General features: G+C 35.4%; 1 protein-coding gene and 1 long non-coding RNA gene across 2 annotated transcripts in view; one reads left to right on the plus strand and one right to left on the minus strand.

Annotated features, from left to right (window-relative positions):
• LOC127853413 (forkhead box protein O-like) overlaps positions 1 to 1,953 on the minus strand; it is a 41,419-nt gene extending 39,466 nt beyond the window's left edge. The window contains exon 1 of the mRNA XM_052387943.1: positions 1,394 to 1,953. Within this exon, the coding sequence (XP_052243903.1) occupies positions 1,394 to 1,744 (351 nt within the window). The 5' untranslated portion in view covers positions 1,745 to 1,953. The remainder of the gene's footprint in view (positions 1 to 1,393) is intronic.
• Positions 1,954 to 9,334: 7,381 nt separating this feature from the next.
• LOC127853416 (uncharacterized) lies at positions 9,335 to 18,240 on the plus strand. Its single transcript, XR_008036596.1, has 4 exons — positions 9,335 to 9,865; positions 14,967 to 15,098; positions 15,736 to 15,885; positions 18,104 to 18,240. It is a non-coding gene; the product is annotated as an uncharacterized LOC127853416 (long non-coding RNA).
• The last annotated feature ends 535 nt before the right edge of the window (positions 18,241 to 18,775 follow it).

Below are 18,775 nucleotides of genomic sequence, written 5' to 3' on the forward strand. Positions count from 1 at the left end.
AGGTACAATGTATTCAACTCAAAATGACCCGAAAACGGGGTGCACCGCTGTGAACAGCCATAACTTCATCAATTGTACAGAGATTTTCACGAACTCGGTCTTATTCAACGCAAAAATGAATGAACTTTGATCACAAATTCAGTAATTGTTTGTTGTTATGAACAGGTACCTTTTTGAATTCCATTTGTATAAATAATATAGTAACCTTTATTAGGCTTAGTAGATTTTTATTATATTAAATATGTCATTCCCTAAATTACCCAATTGAGTTAAGAATCCGGGTTGAAAAACCCAATTACGCTCAAAAGTAGGGGGTGAAAATTTTTGCTTAAACTATTGAATTTACAAATTCCCAATTGTTGTCAAAAACAGGGGGTGAATTACCCAATACACCCCAAAAGTTATCTTATAGCTCTGGGTACAGTAATTGTTTCAATAATTAGTTTAGATAATTAATTATCTAAAAGACCATAACGATAAAGATACAAGTTACAACTTGTTTGTGTTGTTTTTTTAATTAAATAACGCGTAGAAATAAATGATTTGATATTACTATACAATGCTTGAAATGCACAATTTCCACCAGAATTACACTGGGTTTTAATCTTAAGTCTCATAAATAAACTGGAGGAGGAGGAGTGGAGGAGCACTCAATACGGACCGATTAGTGTGCTTGGTATGACAAAGCAACTGAAATTATCCATGAATATTGACACAGGGTAATTCACGCGTGACTTCTTTACAACCGCGCAATAAGATGTTATCAATAAGGGCATGTGGCGGCTTTTGTATTTGAAAAGGGCATAGTGGCGCTTAAGAAAGACGGCATGGTGCAGCACCGCGCAAAAAGGGCCTGCGAAAAACACTACTTTTAGCTAAGACTTCCTAAAATTGACAAAACTGCCATATTCTGTGTATTTCACAACGTAATTCAATATATTTTAAAAACAAATGAAATATGAAGCAAGTAAAAATGTCGCCATGCATTGCCATTTGTAAATTAAAAGGTGTTACAAAATGTATAAATCATACCTCTACCCCTGATTACAATTATATTTTTCTTACATAAAAAGCAGATTTAAGGTATTTGCACCAGATTTGTCGCGTCAATTTGGCTAGGTTGTTTTTTGGTACAAAAATCATCATATTTTCCGACTGGGCAAACTAAACATGCAGACATAGTCAATACTATATAACCTATTTGCTGCTTAGCTAGTTTAATAAAATTCATGTTGAATGTCTTATAAGATGCAAACTGTGCATAATGATTTATTAGTATTATAGGAGCTTCATCACTCATCAGTTATCTGTAATTTCGATTTGATTTAAGGTAAATTAAGATAATGAGGTCACACGAAAGTTGAAAACTGTCAACGTTTTCCAGCAAACCTACCTTCCAACCCGCCGAGCTTGTGTTATCCCCTTTATCCTTAAAATAGGGGACATTCTGCACCATCCAGTCGTAAATCTGGGACAGTGTTAAACGCTGCTCAGGTGAGCTTTGAATAGCTTTCGTAATTAGGTCAGCGTACGATAGGTTGCCCCATGCATTTCGACGCGAAGACGTTTTCTGTTTTATTCCTAAAATGTCCTTGTGGTGCTCCCCAAAGCCTGCCTCGTCCGAATGCGGGGAACCATGCTGGTGGTCCGCAACTAGCTCGGGTTCCACTGGTCGCCCGTGCCATGTATGCGAGCGAATCCTCGTCTGAGGTTCGAAATTCGGATCAATTTCTACTGCGTCCATTTTGGATTTTCAGTTCAGCGCACTTGTAACTCTAATTGGACAATTACACAACCGATGTCAACTAACATCGTTCAATAAGGTGTCAATGTATCACTCTGATGACTAATTGTATATCACCATCTGCTAAAATCCATGCTTTTAATAATCCAGTTTTCAGCACACAAATCAAAACATAAACTATCAATATTGTACATGATATCTATTTAAGGAACACGTGATGACGTAGTACGGCTGTTGTCACGGGCGATTTGCATATTATGTGCAGCAGGTACTCTGTGCGTAATTGGACACCCATGGTGATCATGTACGCGTACATTACAATTTGCTGTTCCACGACAAGTGCACAGCAGTTTTGCCCCTTAAAACAGAAAAAACTTTAACATTTAATATAAATAAATAAAATCGCATTAAATACGTAACTGATAAATATGTAATCATTTGGATTAATTTTGAATAACGTCTGCTGTATATGGTATACACGTGAGCTGTCGTACTCACTATGAATAGAAGTAACCAACGTGCAAGAGATTGGGATAATGTCGACTAAAATTTGTCTCGGTTTATTTAAATGAGTGTTCTTTATTATAAACTTTAAGCAGGCGTTATGCAATTCCGCACCGTGTGCACACCCCCCCCCCCCCTTTTATAAATCGGCTATTGTCGTTAGTACTTAGTAGTTTCAACGCCAGTTATTTTATTATTTGTACTACACATAATCTAAATCTTCGAAAAGGGTCCCTAAAAGGATAACGAAGGATTGATGTTTTTGAAAAAAAAAGTTACTGAGTATAGCACTTTCAAAAGTTTGAAACTAACGGAAATTTTATGTTCCGAATTCATTATTTCGTAGTGAAACGAAATTAAACTGTAAATTAATCTCTGATAATCTGAACTGTATGACAATTGAGACAGATTGTTAAAGAATTGGGTAATCAGTTCATTCAGTTGAATCTTGACAAAATTGAGGAATTGTTTTGCAAATAACCAGGCTATTCATTAGAAACTTAGGAGTAATTTTATGTTAAAAACTTTAACGTCCTCTGGACGTTTAAGTAACTCGGGTTTCTGGGTGTTGTAAAGGGCTTGAAAATGCAAGGAAGTTTCGGGAGTAAGTATCTCAACATCTCATACCAGATATTCAAAATTGCAGCGATGCATGTAACGGGCTTGAAATTAACGGAAGTTTGGACGGATCTCGCAGTTTGAAACAATTCAACACTATGCAGGTGGATACATTCACGAGTACTAAAGGCGCTTACAAATTTCGCAATGAAAATTAAAACACGAAGTATCTTAAAAAACTTCGGCGAATGTCCTACTTTAAAAAAAGGTTAAACAAAAGGTTGAAAATTTACTATTCTAAACAATTAAATTGAAAACATTGGTTAATTTGTTTGTTTGTTTTTACATGTTTATGTCGCTTATCCACCGTTTGTTATGAAATGTTTGCGTATTGTTTTATGTTAACAGTTAAAAAGATCAAAAGGGCAACTGTCATAATCGTATTCTGGCTGTCATGAGCGATTTCAGGAAGGCTTACCGACCTTCAAACTCTTCGAGATGGATATTTTACGTTTAGAGAAAGAATTTTTGCTGTAACGCTGGATTATTTAAAACAAAATAATTTAAATTGACAAAATTAAACTTTATTGTATTTAATCGCAATATTTTCTAGATTATGTACTATGCACTGATCTCGTAGAAAACGCTTGTATTGTCTTGTCATGATAAAATATATCAGTGTGGTGAACACAAGGGAATAGCAACTATTACATGCAGTAGTAGAATTTTATTTTATTTTCTTGTAGTAGAAATTTCTCCAACATTGTATTGGCTATTGATAAAGGTCAACACAGGCAACGAACTTGGTTACACAGTTACGCCGAAACAATCGTAGTATATTACAGTTGACAACGACTAGTAATAGTGGAATTTGTAAGGAAGCTATTCAGTTTACCCCTTTATATCATATAAATATGCTTAAAATTGTTTAATACCAAAAGAGCAGTAAATGCCCATCGATTCAAGGGAGGTAAATGTACTTCCTACTTTGATTTGTTCTTCGGTATTGTTAAGAATCGGTCGCCCACTGCACAAACCTTGTGATGATGCAATGTCATAACTAGATAGGTAGTGAAGTAGCAAAGTGAGTTGAGTGCGCAGAGTTGAGATCGCGATCGCATTCGGTCCTTCCACGAAGCGTATATCGACCTGAGATGAATCGACTATTTGACCCTTACTGTAGTAAATTCATTTTTTTGTAAAAACTAATCATCCGATTTAATTGGTTTCTACGTTTCTACGTTATCTTGTTGCTTATTAATTCCTCTTTCAAAAAATATAACTTTTAGTATATTCGCGTTGTTATTAGTGGATTTATAGCGAGTTAAACACAAGAAATACCCCGCGCGTTAAACCGTGTCGAAACTGAGCCACGTGACCGGTAACTATCGATCTTTTATAATAAACGTACATCGAAGCGCCGAGGTTATACATTTTGATATACCCACTAACGTCGGCTTTGCATACTTCAAATAAAATGGGTGTCAAATACATTCATCGTTTGTTGTTTATTATCAAAGAGGTTAGTATGTATACTTAAATTATCAATTAATTAAAATTATTACAGATTCTTTAAAATCACGGCCGAAAATATCAAGAGGGTACGCTATATTCGCTGTCTCATCATAAAATTAACACCCTTTCTGTGTTATAAACAAGAGCTGAAATCGTTAATTTATTAAGCTTCATTAATAATAAGCTTTATTGATATGTTTCGTGAACAAAATATTTCAATATATTCCATAAAAAGTATAATAATCATGGCAAAGGAAATTTAATGGCCGGTAAATAAACAAAAGCATAATCGCCAAGACCGTAGCATCATTTCGGTGCGTTAGGACCGCGCGCTACGTTCTTCCGCCTTCATTCCTTACTTCCTTTCATTTTTAAACCATTTTTTATCGTATACATAATTCTATTCTCCTAACCAAGATGTAATTTTTAAAACTGAACTCCAAATATAAACGCTACAAATCGGTATAAAGTACGAACATATCAACCGTAAATCTAGATTCTAAAACTCCAAAAGTTAAAGTTATAACTCGCCGGGCTGTCCAAATCAGAAGAAAAACATAATATATATTTATATATCTGAAAACTACGTAACGTAGGCTTTCTAATGATATATAATTTGTCAAAATCGGCCGATAAATGAAAGTATAATATTAAAAAAAGACGTGAGTGTGTACATCAAAATGTATAACCTCGGCGTTTCGATGTTCGCTAATTATTAAAGATCGATAGTTACGGTGACGTGACTCAGTTTCGACCAGATATTTGCCGATACGATCCCGTTTCTTATCCGTCTCATCTAGAGTCCGTGGTTTTTCGTAGACAAGCGTTCTCGGGTTGTTCTTTGTTGTTTCGGCGTAACTGTTTAACCCAGCTTTTCACCTTAAATGACCTTCACATAGCATCAGCAGACCCTAATGAATAGATTCGAATATTTCATTGGCTGATTCGAGAGAAATCTCCTAGAACTTTGGCCACATCACTGCGTCGGTGTACGCTGTTTGGATGTTACACTGTCTAGCGTGAGGAATTCCGGACTACTAGCTGCATTTTCACACGAGACATAGACACAAAATTTTGCCCAGTTACAATTACGCGTTAAAATCCATCTCGCAGAATTCAGGGTCAGTATCGGTCACTAATACGTCTTGGGAAGAAATCTTGGACTATCGATAAACGTTGATAAAAAAGTATTGCTTTCACAATGAGGAAACAAACGCTACTGAAATAGTAGTGTCATGATAACAATAATTAAATAGTTTAATTATCTATCCACAAATGTTTGCCTTACTCGGTCAGACCATCTGAAAATCGTTCCCGAATTTGCCAGTTTACTATGCATTACACAGTTTGACTTCAGTTTTCTATCGAAAAGAGTTGTTCTTAGATGTTCCATTTACAAGACACAATGAGATTTTTAAAGACCCGCGTCTCGCAAAAATGGGTCTTATGCCATATGCGGCCAGCGTTGCTATAGCCCAGCCTGGGGGAACGTTTCAATATACATCGTAGTACACATTTACGATGCGATACTTTTTTCGAAGATACATAATTGCTAAAGTCCATATCACATGTTTATAAATTTTCAGTACGTAATTAATTACATTGGCATCTCAAGCGCCGTATAGATTTGACGAGCATGGCGAGCTAGTTCGTCTACTTATTAAGATTACAAAATTCTCCCGTAAGTTAAAATTGTCGTAAAAATGTTTATGAAAGGGCTGCTGCTCATCTAACAGTCTGGTCAGGAGATACCTAGTGAGACCATGAAGCATTACGTGATTGTATATCGTACAACGAAGCTCCTGATCAGACTGAGCAATTGCGAAGGCTGGGCTTGAGTTACGCTGCCTAGACGATATAAGACCCATTTTCGCATGACGCGGATCTGAAAGTGTGCTTTGATTGTGTCGAAAAAAGTGCGTGTTAATCAAATATTAACAAACCATATATTTTGAATACGAATAAATGAACTCCTAATGAGGACACATACGTTGTAATCTCCCGTAGTATAGTTTTATTCGACGAACTTTTGTGTTGTTTGAATATACGTGAACTAAATAACACATTTCATGCGGTGGATATACGACTTATAAGTGAAAAATCTATAACAATAATACAACCTTTGTTTTCAATAAAAATTTTAGAAACGTAAATTTTCTAACTTTATTTCAAAATAAGGATATACGCGGGATATCCATTAAACAATATTTCTTGTTTATATTGAGTGTCTTAAAAACAGAATAACTTAAATAATTTACATAATTTTCATTAAGACGATTTTACAATGATCATCAGTTACACGACATTACTTACATGATGTATGCCTTAGAGACAAATTCCGTAATCATATAATCATCCCCGTTTCTATTGACTCATGCTGTTTTCGTCCATAGGGACGTTACTTGTGTCCGTTCCCAGCATAAAATCACAGTCCGTCTCATGCATGAAGTTTCCGGTCCGGAACAGGGCACCGTCGTCTGTTCGCCAGTCAGAGTGGTTTCTACGACAACAAAAGCACTTCACCATAACGCTTAATCCCGTGTAAAAGAACCCCGCTTGGGCCAGTCTTAATCCAGAGACATTCGCGCACTGAGGAAATGCTGAAAATGAAATAAATCTCTGAAGTTCACTGCGCATATCACGTTCATCCTCATCTCGTGGTGCCAGAGGGAACACCATCTTCTCAAATCCGGTCTTCAAGTTTTTCGCAAAACTTGTTCGTACAATTATAAAGAAAAAATAATAACTCATTTAACAATTTATATCCAGCTATGTCCTCAAATTTATTTATTAATTTATACGCACTGATTTTAAAGTACTGGAATTGTCAATACGATCCTATTGATGGCATTTAAATAATAAGATTTATTTAAACCAGGTTAAAATAATAAACAACGAACAAGCAATCATAATAAAATTAACCGATGATTTCTATTTTACAGATTACACGGCCGTAGATCACGGGCGCCACCTCTTTTTTCGCGATGCATTAATACATGAGCAAATGCTACTTCCGAGGTGGCGCTATCGACAGGATGTTTTGAAATTACACAGATAATACTTCAGGGGGAATAAGTTTTATATCGTTTTTCAACATTTTTCGCATTGTCAAAAAGTCGGGCAATTTGGTGCGATTCAGCGAAGATACATTCATCAACAAATGTACATAAACATACAATACAACCCATTTGGGAACATGAGGACCTTTATTAGTTGTGGCATGGTGGAGTTTTAGAAAGCAAATCGACGTCTTTTGCCTGCGTGACGAGCAAATTTCCACCAAATTAATTCACGAACGACATCAAACGATTGCGTTCAACATAATACAAGTTGCTGCATGCAAAAACACATTGGCTTCTTGCAAATCTAATCGATAATTTTACATTTTTTATAAAGAGATGGAGCCAATACCAAGGAGGTGGCGCTAAGGACATGAGGTGGCGCTAATACACGATATATGAATCATCACATGACTTACATTTGATATATAATGTTCCTTTTTAATATTTATTTTATTTTTCAACGTAAATACTTGAAGCCAAACTTATAAACAATATATACACCTTCTATAAAAAAAGCAAGATGTAAATATGTTAATATATAAGTAACCAACTCAATTAAGTAAAAAACATATTGTACGATATAAACAAAAAATATATTTTATTCAATAAATCAAATGACTGAATTCTCAACAGTCTCAAATAATGTTTTCTACAACAAGTGTGTTTGAACAGTTACATAATTCACGAAATAATTAAAAGCTGTTACGTCTGCTTGAAACGATACATTTTTCCCCTCTTCCAATCGCTTTATTCACTAAAAGACAAAAGTCAACGAATCTTAATTAGGCTTAAATATGTCGTTTGTTACTGTTCCTACTAACGTCTGCAAAACATTAGGATAGGTCCGGCTTTAATCGTGAACCTGTTTTATTATGCTCAATTTTCTTTCCAGTTTTATTGTACATTCATTGACAGAAATCTTCAAAATCTCTTTGCAACACATGTTTCTTTATATTTATGCTGACTTTACTTTTTTATTATATTTCATAACGTTCGAATTAAGAAAAAAAACATCGAACACTCAACCTGGAATACGACACAAAAAGTGTATGGTCGGCACCGAAAATTAAAATAGCTAAGCATGTGCATTGGCGTCACTTCCTGTCATTAGCGCCACCTCATTGGCATTGGCTCCATCTCTTTTAGAACAATACCAAATTATCTATTAGATAGGCAAGAAGTCAATGTTTTTGTGCATTGCACAACATGCATGTGTATAAATGAATAGTTTGATGTGTGAGCGTTTTCAATGGGCAAACAAGTTGCTCGTTACACAGGCAAAATACATCGATTTTCTGTTAAAAACTTAACCATGGCACAACTTGTAAAGCTCATCACATTCCAAATGGTTTGTTATATTTATAATTTATATGTTTCTGTACATGTGTGGATGAATAAATCTTCGCTGAATCGCACTATATGGCCCGATTTTTAAAATAATGCGAAATATGTTGAACAAAACATATAAAAACCTACTCACTCTGTAGAATTATCCGTGACATTTAACAACAAACGGACTTTAGCGCCACCTCAGCAGTAGCATTGGCTCATTTATCAATGCATCGCAAAAAAGGAGGTGGCGCCCGTGATTAACGGCCGTGGAATGAAATTCGAAGCCGAGACGTGGAAGGAAATTAGATATATACAATTGTAGATATATACATAATAGGAACGCTCGCCTTAAAAAATCAGGTTTAAAATAGTGGGTATTAATAGCAGGTGAACTGTCGATTTTATCACGAAAAATGCATTTTTATAAATATGTATATTCTAAAACGAGTGGAATCATCAAGAGCTATGGCAAAAAATGTTACGATACTAAAAAACGATGTTTTTGTTTTCCGTAAACCGCCCGGGTATTTCCGCCACCTATTTTGGTTGTGACGTCACAGGCACTCAACGCGCATGAATCGGAAACTCGTCCATTGTTATTACGAATCAAAGCGTGAACACTTCGCGCTTAATGTCAAATTTGACGCTCAATAGATCTATCACGTTAGCATAATACAATTCTTTTACACAAGTTTTATTGAAATCGTGTGTTTTTTTCTGTATTTTTTGCATGACAATCGTTATTCGATATGGTTCAGTGTGTTGCTTTCGGGTGCAAAGAACGTGAGGAAAAGGGAAAGAAGGTTTTTTCCGTTTTCCGAAGGATGATGTTACTTGTAAGAAATGGATAAAGGCAGTCAATTCCAGGAGAGTAATCGATGGGAGACTGGTTGATTTCAAACCGAGTAAGGCATCTAGATTGTGCTTGAAACATTTTGACGACAGTTTTTTTTTTCATCCTCCAAGTGTTATGGCTAGTGTTGGAATGGAGTTAAAGCTCAAGCTCAAAGCTGGTGCAATTCCAACGATATTTCCGGAAACAGAGGCATACAAAGCTTCAAAGAAAGCTCCACTAAATCCCAACGACCTTGGACCAGGGAAGCACAACCGAGCGAAGTATGGCGCCTATTCTAAAAGGAACCAGAAACCGGTAATTATGTTTCTAATGACTAATCTATGCTTGTTTATTTTGATATTCATAGTGCTTAATAATTTTAGTCTGATTAGTCAGCATATTATTACAAATGATTTCAAGACATTTGTATTAAAAAATGCGTTGACATCTGGTTAGAAAATAATGCACAATAGTCTCCGATGCAAGTTTATTTCAAATACTGGTCAGGCTAATACAAAGGAGAGCTGTACTGTAGAAATATTGTTTGACCTATAGACTATAGTATTCTCACACATTGTTTTGTCAAACATTTGAATCCGCAAACAACTTATAAGTATTTCTTCACAGTATTAACCATGCATTATATTTAAATAAATTATATTTTATCAATAACATAAAGATGGTCTTTATAAGCGCAGTGGTTGATATGTGTCCTTCTCAGCTAGGTGACCTGAGCTCAAGGCCGATTACCGGAATAAACCCCCTTCGGAAGAAACCCCCTTCCCTACAAACGGCATAGCGGAAGAAACCCCCTTTCACATTTTGCATACGCGGAAGAAACCCCCTCGCTAGTTTTGCATAGGCGGAACAAAACCCCTTCGAGTTTTCAGACAGGCGGAATAAACCCCCTTCGTGTTTTCAGAGAGGCGGAATAAACCCCCTTCCTAAGTGTTAAGTCTTTCCCGCAGAAGTAGTAAAATTCCGACTGGAACAATTCCCCAATACATCCGTTTCAACCCGACTCTTTTACTGCAAATATTAACGATAAAAGCTCTTAATAATATCTTTAACACAAACCTACACAAACCTTGGCATTTTTTCTCTTGTATCAAATAAATTTCGGCATAAGTGACTATTTATAGACTTGATGAAATATTCCCTCCGAACATGCATCAATCCCCTGATGTGTGCTTGTTACAACGCTCAATACACCCACGCTTTCTATGCTGCATAATTTTCGCGCCCTTTTTATTGAGAAAAAGAGTCAACACAAGATAGAATTTACACTGCAAAAAAATTTCAACGTTGCATTTACATTCGGAAGTGTGTTTCGTATTAAAAACGCGTTAACACCAACTTACGGGAGTGTGTTTCGGATTTACAGTAAAGAAATGTACCGGCCGTTTGTTCACAAGTTGTTAATGAAGTTGTTAATGATACACACTAAATATCACTGCCCCAGATAATTATTTGGGAAATAGGGTTTTCACCCATTGATTTTGAAAAATAGGGTGATTCCATTCTTCAAATAGAGTGAAATGAGTAATAAAAATGCGTAGCTTAAAATAATTGCTGATTTACTTCTGTTGACGCTGCACACTTGTATTGATTCAATAGAACTGTAAACTATCATCATAAATTTTAATAAACTTATGTTTCGTAATATCTTTAATCCTTGAAACTGTCCATGATATAAACTTAAAAAAATGTCGACAATTTCTTACCAAGGACTTTTGACAGGTTTGTTCAGTAACAGACTTTCCATCATGTTTTTTGGATGTCAACTCAACTGCTGTATACACAGTTTCTAACAAAATCGATAACACGAATGATTCTGCACTTATTGGCTCTTGCTTTCTTGATTCAAAAAAGTTTGTGATCGGCTGATATTTTTGCGCAATAATCTCGGACGTCTTTCGACCTCTCTTAGCAATTTTTATTTCGCATCGTAATAGAAACTAAAAGTACAGACGCTTTACAAATACATGCACACTGAGCGACGAATTAAGTCAGATTGAAAACGCATGTTTGTCGTCGTAAATAATTTGGTCAGACGCTTAATTTAACTATGAAATCCAGTCCGCATAGCGTTTGAATAACTATGACCGTTTGCTGAGCTTGCTGAATGTAAGCGTCACCGCGTTACGATAATAATTCCAAAGAGAAGATACCTAAAATGAGCAAAGCATTTTTGATCGTAGATTTTGTATCGTACGCATCAAATTTGACAAATTTGCGTAAAAGTCAAATTGGTTGCTTTTTCAATACGCATGATATTGCATTTATTTGCATTTTTAAACATTTTAATAGGGTAAAAGACGCAGATACGCAGCTTATCTGGGGCACTGTAAATATTCAATCTGTGAAAATCAAACATCGCTATCGTGATAATTGAATGAAGGTGCGAAAATCTGATTAAAGAAGGGTACCGGCCGTTTGTTCACAAGCTGTGAAGAATTAATCAAGATGGTAATAAAACGAATAATGTATGAATGGGGGAAATAATTATTATTGAAGGACAAAATAGACAAAAATATAATTAAATATATTAACATTTATGTACAAAGATCAAGCAAGCATATACTAGTAAACATTAAACAAATTGTTGTTGCAAAAAAGGACACGCATTTAATGATAAAACAGGCATATATTTACATTTATTTACAAAGATCTCAAACAAGCATATATTAAAAAGCAGTAAACAATTTGTTGTTGAAAAAAGACACGCATTTATTAACGATCAGGCATATATTTACATTTATTTACAAAGATCAAATCATTCCCTAAAATCACACAATTATAGCCGAATGCTAATGTAATTAAACAAAACTTTACATAACTTCACACGAGCCGCAAAGGCGCCGATCATGACACAACTTCTCATCATTATCTACAATAGCCGGTACATTAAATGACCTTTTATATAATTAAATGAAGGTGCGAAAATCTATTTCCAAACGGTTATGTGCTGAGTAAAGAGGTGTACTGACCGTATGTTCACAAGTTGTTAATGATGAGATGCTCGTGTGAATTTGTCTTGCACTCGTTTCAGTGAGATTATACCATTTTATATGCGTTAACTTGTACTAGATTGATAAAAATAACAAAAAATACAAAATTAGCGCCCAGAGCCGATAGTGACGAACATATTTCGTACATATTTTCCTTCAATAACCGAAGCATTCGTCTTTAAAAAAAATGAATCATGCAATCATGCTTCCCGGGAACTTTCTGAAAATTAAAGTGAATTTCTGTAAAAAATTACCGTGCGTTTGAATTTAACTAAATCGTCTGGAAGGGGGTTTGTTCCGCTATGGAAGGGGGTTTCTTCCGCCTATGCAAAACTAGCGAGGGGGTTTCTTCCGCCTATGCAAAACTAGCGAGGGGGTTTCTTCCGCCTATGCAAAACTTGAGAGGGGGTTTCTTCCGCGTATGCAAACTATGAAAGGGGGTTTCTTCCGCCCTGCCGTTTTTAGCGAAGGGGGTTTCTTCCGGAGGGGGTTTCTTCCGTACACCCTCAAGGCCATTTCCTGTGTATTGTTGAGTAATGTCAGTGCTGTTGATGGTCAACATACAGGATGGATAAGGTTTTTCTGGATAATGAGCCTTCCACTCAGAACACATCCGCAAAAAATGGAAATCTTTCTGTACCAAGTAGCTGGAAAATGCTGCTTATATGATAATTCCAATTTCATCCACACTTTAAAAGTCTAGTCAGTTTATAAGGAATGCTGGGGCACACATGGGTTCGATCATGTACAGGCTCAGCCTTATGCCCAGTATGGATATGCCTAATTATTTTACCTTTTAATATATATTTTTCAAAATTTTCTTATATTTTGTATGCATGTATGAATTAATGGCTTAGTGACAAACAATTAATTAAAACACTTCTCTTATTAATAAGGAAAAATAGGTTAATCAGTGGAACAGCTTTAAAACTGACAAAAACATTCCATTTGATAAATAAATAAGACTAGCTTACTCACCAAAAATATTCAAAGTATAAAAATAATATTGGGCTTATTTCAATTACATTTCCATAAGATAAGAAAGTATGAGAGAATCAAAGTGCTGGTAAAACAATAATTATGTAAACTTTCTTATACTGATATATTGAACAAAATAAAAAAAGTACTGTCTATTACACAGATGATTAAAAGACATTGTAAAAGTAAATTAGAATAGTATTAATAAAAATATTAATAGTATTTACTTACACATTTCAGCATGCTGTATTGAATTATTCAGATAAAAATGTAAATTGAGAAGGGTTTTGTGCATGGACTGTAATTATTTGTACAATTTATTATTTCTTAAACAATGAACAGCTTGGCATTTCTCTGAAATAATATTCTTTAGATTCAATTAAATATAACAAAGCACATGATTGCTTTCTTAGTTTCTTAAGTTTCAAGAATGTCCATGGTTACCAGTCAAATTGACACCAGTTACCAGTGTTGTGTATTAATCCATACAGAACTGCCATCAGTGTCTTGGAGTTTATGGCTATTTAGTTGTTGAATAGCGCCTTATCTTTGGATATATCACAAGATTATGGTAGAACACAGTATGGTTTCAAGATAAAGATTATTCCTAGCCCAATTAAATCAACAAACAATCATAAAATGTATTACTATCAGACCAGTGCCCTAGCTTAGCTAACCAAGGGGTGCAGTTCCAAGTCCCACCCAAGGTCTCACTATGCCCTACACCATGCTCTTGTGTGGATTTTATCATATGATTATAAAGGAAGTTGTATTTATCAATAAATTAATATAAATGTTCAAACTGAAACTAGTTTTATTTATTTTATAATAGAAATTGTGTTTTCAATTAACAATCATGTTATTAGAAATATTTACTTAGTAATTATAATGAAACACATGCTTTTATATTAAAATTATGCAAATGAGATAATATGGCTTTGTGCACTGAAGAGCTCTTTTAAGAATTAGCACCCTTCAATTTCAAAATATGAAAAGGAAACTGATCAGACTATCCCCACTACCACTAAAAGGCTAATGTTTGCAATATATCTGTCGCGTTCTGAGAAAACTAGGCATAATGCCTGTGCGTAAAGTTTCGTCCCATATAAGCCTGTGCAGTCCGCACAGGCTAATTAGGGACAACACTTTCCGTCTTAACAAGATTTTCAGTAAGAAGGGACTCCCTTTAAACAAAAAATACCATTCCAGCGGAAAGTGTCGTCCCTGATTAGTCTGTGCGGACTGCACAGGCTAATCTGGGACAACACTTTACGCACCTGCATTATGCCCAGTTTCTCAGAGTGCGACACATACTATTTCAAAGTTCAATAGCATAGTTTGGCTTATATTAAGTGATATAAACATTTGTGTCATTCTGTCATTATTCTGTGTGAATTTATAAAAAGTAACATGACAATTATTTGTAGGACCCATATTCATCATGTGTGGAAGAGCCAGATGTCTGTGAAGAAATGTCTTGTGAACAGTCGCCTGTTCGGATCAGTGATCCTGAATCACATTTTGATAATGTGTATTCGCAGTCATCACAGACATCTGAGGTTCGTAATAATGTCAATTAATAATTAGTTTGTTTAACAATCTCCAAACAATGTCAATTATTAATAAGTGTGTTTAATTATTTCCAAACAGCCTGATTTTTATGTGATAGGAGTTACATATTTACATTGGCTTGAAAAAAAATCCTCAATTCTTGTGATATAGTTTTTATTCTTTATTTTCTGTTTCTATACATGGGGAAACTTTCTATTTTTTATGCTCCCAAAGGGTTGCATATAGTTTTTGAACTGGCCATCAGTTCATCCGTCTGTCAGTCTGTTAGTCTGTTAGAAAACTTTACAATTGGTCATAACTTTAGCAATATTGAAGATAGCAACTTGATAATTGGCATGCATGTGTATCTTACGGAGCTGCACATTTTGAGTGGTGAAAGGTCAAGGTCAAGGCTATCCTTCAAGGTCAAATGTCAAATATATGCTTCAAAGTGGCGCAGCAGGGGGCAATGTGTTTTTCTGAAAAATGCAAAATGTTCATCATTTCAGACGGTTGTATTTTGGCCAACAGAACATATGGGGTTCACTGTCAAACCACAGGGAAAGGACAAAAGTGTTAGGGCCTCTGTTGTGTGTCTCAGTTCATATTGTAATTCATTCAAATAATGTTACTTTTAAATTGCAGACTACATCTTGCTGCTTTGCATTCCGTGGCAAATGCAAACCGCAAGCAGGCTGAGACCAGACAGTGGGAAAAAAAGATACAGACTCTCCTATCCTAAGTACAAGGCTGGACACCATGTGGTTAAAGCAGTTAAAGAGAATTGCACTTATGGTAATGTATTCATAATGAATTTTATTGTATAAATAATAACCACAGATAGCAATATTGAATTATCTTGTTGAAGAATTTTGTTTTTGCACATAAAAAATACATTACCGCTTACAGAAATCACCTGAACTTGTCCAATATGTTGAAACAAAATTTAGAAATTATGATTCTAAAATCTGGTGATTATTCTGAATGTAAAACAACATTAAATGTATTTGCATTTTGAACTTGTTGAGTTTTTAGAATAAGCTTGATACAACAGGCTTGGCGAAATTGCCGGTCCGCCGGTCCTGACTGGCAGATTTCCATTTGGTCCGGCAGGTTTAACAAGAGTGTCGGTCCTGGCGACCGACAAAATGTGAAATGAATGCAAACAAATCATATTTTTTTCAAAGTTAAAAATTCGAAGAGCAAATCCCTTACTACATCATGAAAATGAAATCCCTCATTGTTTTGATGTTAGCAATAAGTTTGTTACGTACAATTAGCAAATCCAAATGGTTACACGACACCTTCTTCAAACTCAGTCGCAAAATCGGCAACTGCATTCTAACAAAAAAGATCTTGATAGCTTTGACATATTTTTCGAGTAGATAAGGACATTAAAATATGAATTTCTTTATAAAGCATGGCTTTAAAACATTGTTTATAAAAATATAAACAATGTTCTAGTGACAGGGGGTTTTTTTACTAAGAAAGTGACGCCGATATTCGGCGTCTTCCCCTACCAGAATTTTTCCCCTCAAAATACAATTTCCCCACCAAAAATATCATTTTTGCACCAAAATATAATATTTTCTCTCAAAGAATTAGATATGTTTATTTTTCCTTTGGGCATTCGACAATTATCCAATTTGCACCATGTACAACGATCTCGCTCTCTCTCTCCAGACGAACACAAAAAATCTGGGAATCCCAGTTATTCTAAATATAGCTCTTAAATAACGTCATGTAAACTGGGCAACTAATCGTAATAATCATGTGACTATTTTACTGGATACCGCTCTTGCGCGAGAAGGGTGTTTCGTCAATTAATTACCGGAAACCAGTCGAATTTTCATCCGGGCAATGTGCAAGCCCAGATATAAACGTGAAAATAGAAAAAAATCTCTCACAATTGGCGTTCTTACACAAACAAAATAAAACATTCGGACTCGAAAGATACTGAACGCTTCGAGGTATTTTTTAAGAAAGAATCATCGAAAACCGTTATGACCCGGATTCTGAGGTAATCAACATCAAACATTGTGAAAGTGAAAGTAGAAAATGGGCAGCTGCCGCTCCTTTCCCTTCCAATACTGTAGCAGATCAAGATCGTCAACCTATTCATCATGAAATTGAAATCACAAAATTGACATCGTCCCCCGGACCCAGTACAGAAATATAGTTGAAAACATTTCCCATAATTAGATCTACACCTGCAACTTTATTAAGGACTTTGACTTTAATATGTGTTAAATGTGTTTAAGAACAAAAAGGACAGAGACATGCCTCTTTTGATGAGTTATAGACATTGAAATGAACAGTTTTTATTTTTTCCCCTAATATGTCTCTTTCGCACTCTTTTTTCCCCCTTTCACCCAGCGTCCAGTGTCTTCCCCTTTCTCTAAAAAAAACCCCTGAGTGATATCTTTATAACATGCACTCGTCTCCAAAAATGTCATCATTTTACATTGTACAAGTTAGTGTCCGTTAACTGCAATTTTAATCGAAAAGGAAAAGGAGATTGCTTAACTGTGTGACACTGAAGAAGATATGGAAATTTAAGAAGAATTGAAGAAGATTGTCCAGACTATCAAGACGAATTGATGAACACCGAAAAACTGTTATCTTATTAGGATAAAGCACTGGCAGTGGTTTGTCGAGCTAAAATAAAGGGTTTATGTTAATGTACATAGTTGTTTTTTTCGGTCCGGCTAAATTTTTTCAGGTCCGGCACATTTTCTGAAATGCCTGTCCGGATGACCGGTATAGTTTTTCCAATTTCGCCAAGCCTGTACAAGTCTCTTTTTCTGAACAGATAGTGAAATTATCTAAGATATCAAAATAAATACATGAGTTTACATGCAATCTTTTATCAAAATGTTTGGTTTCTTAAAGCAATAGATTTCTGTAATACATGGTTGAAGACAACAATACAAAAAACATTCATTGTTTATTATTCTCTAATAAGAAGGAACAATTTATCAATAATTATAATTTATTTTAATATAACTTTCAGACTATGTTGATGAACTAATGGCAGGGCTGCTTAGGATGAAAGGAGTACAAGAGCGATGCCAATGCAAGGGCTGCCTCTGGCAACATTCTGTTTTCACCGCCACCCCTGTCTTCATCTGCAAACAGAATCCTGAAGTCAGAGGCTGTGCAGAACCATCGTTCGCGATTTAATTAGCGAACAGGGATGGAAATTAGTGGTTGCCCGTTTTGTTGTATAGTTATCTATTACTTTTAAAGAAAGTATTGGTTACACATGACACTACATGTACATAGTACTGGGCGCGTTAAGGCTTACGATGGGAAACCAAAAAACTATAGATGGTTGTCCATGTGGGAAACCAACTGTAAAACTTTAGTTTCCATCCCTGGCGAAGCAAAATCCAATGTATGAGTCGGACGGAAATCTCTGGCGAATGGCTGCCACAGCGCTTGACGGAAGAGGTCGTCGGTCCTTCTTGCTCAGACGGTGCCAAATCCAACGAGCCAGTCTTCTATATGCAATGTATCTGTATACTCTGAAGTTATAAATGTATAAGGATACCATTATGATAAATATTAGTATGTTTAGTAAAACAAAGGTACTTTTCAACCTGACAATTACACAAGCCATGCTGTAGCAGATTCTTACTTAAGTTTACAGTTTAACAAACTTATTCAGCTTGAATATAATATT

Source organism: Dreissena polymorpha, chromosome 12, assembly GCF_020536995.1.
Source record: "Dreissena polymorpha isolate Duluth1 chromosome 12, UMN_Dpol_1.0, whole genome shotgun sequence".
Taxonomy (NCBI): domain Eukaryota; kingdom Metazoa; phylum Mollusca; class Bivalvia; order Myida; family Dreissenidae; genus Dreissena; species Dreissena polymorpha.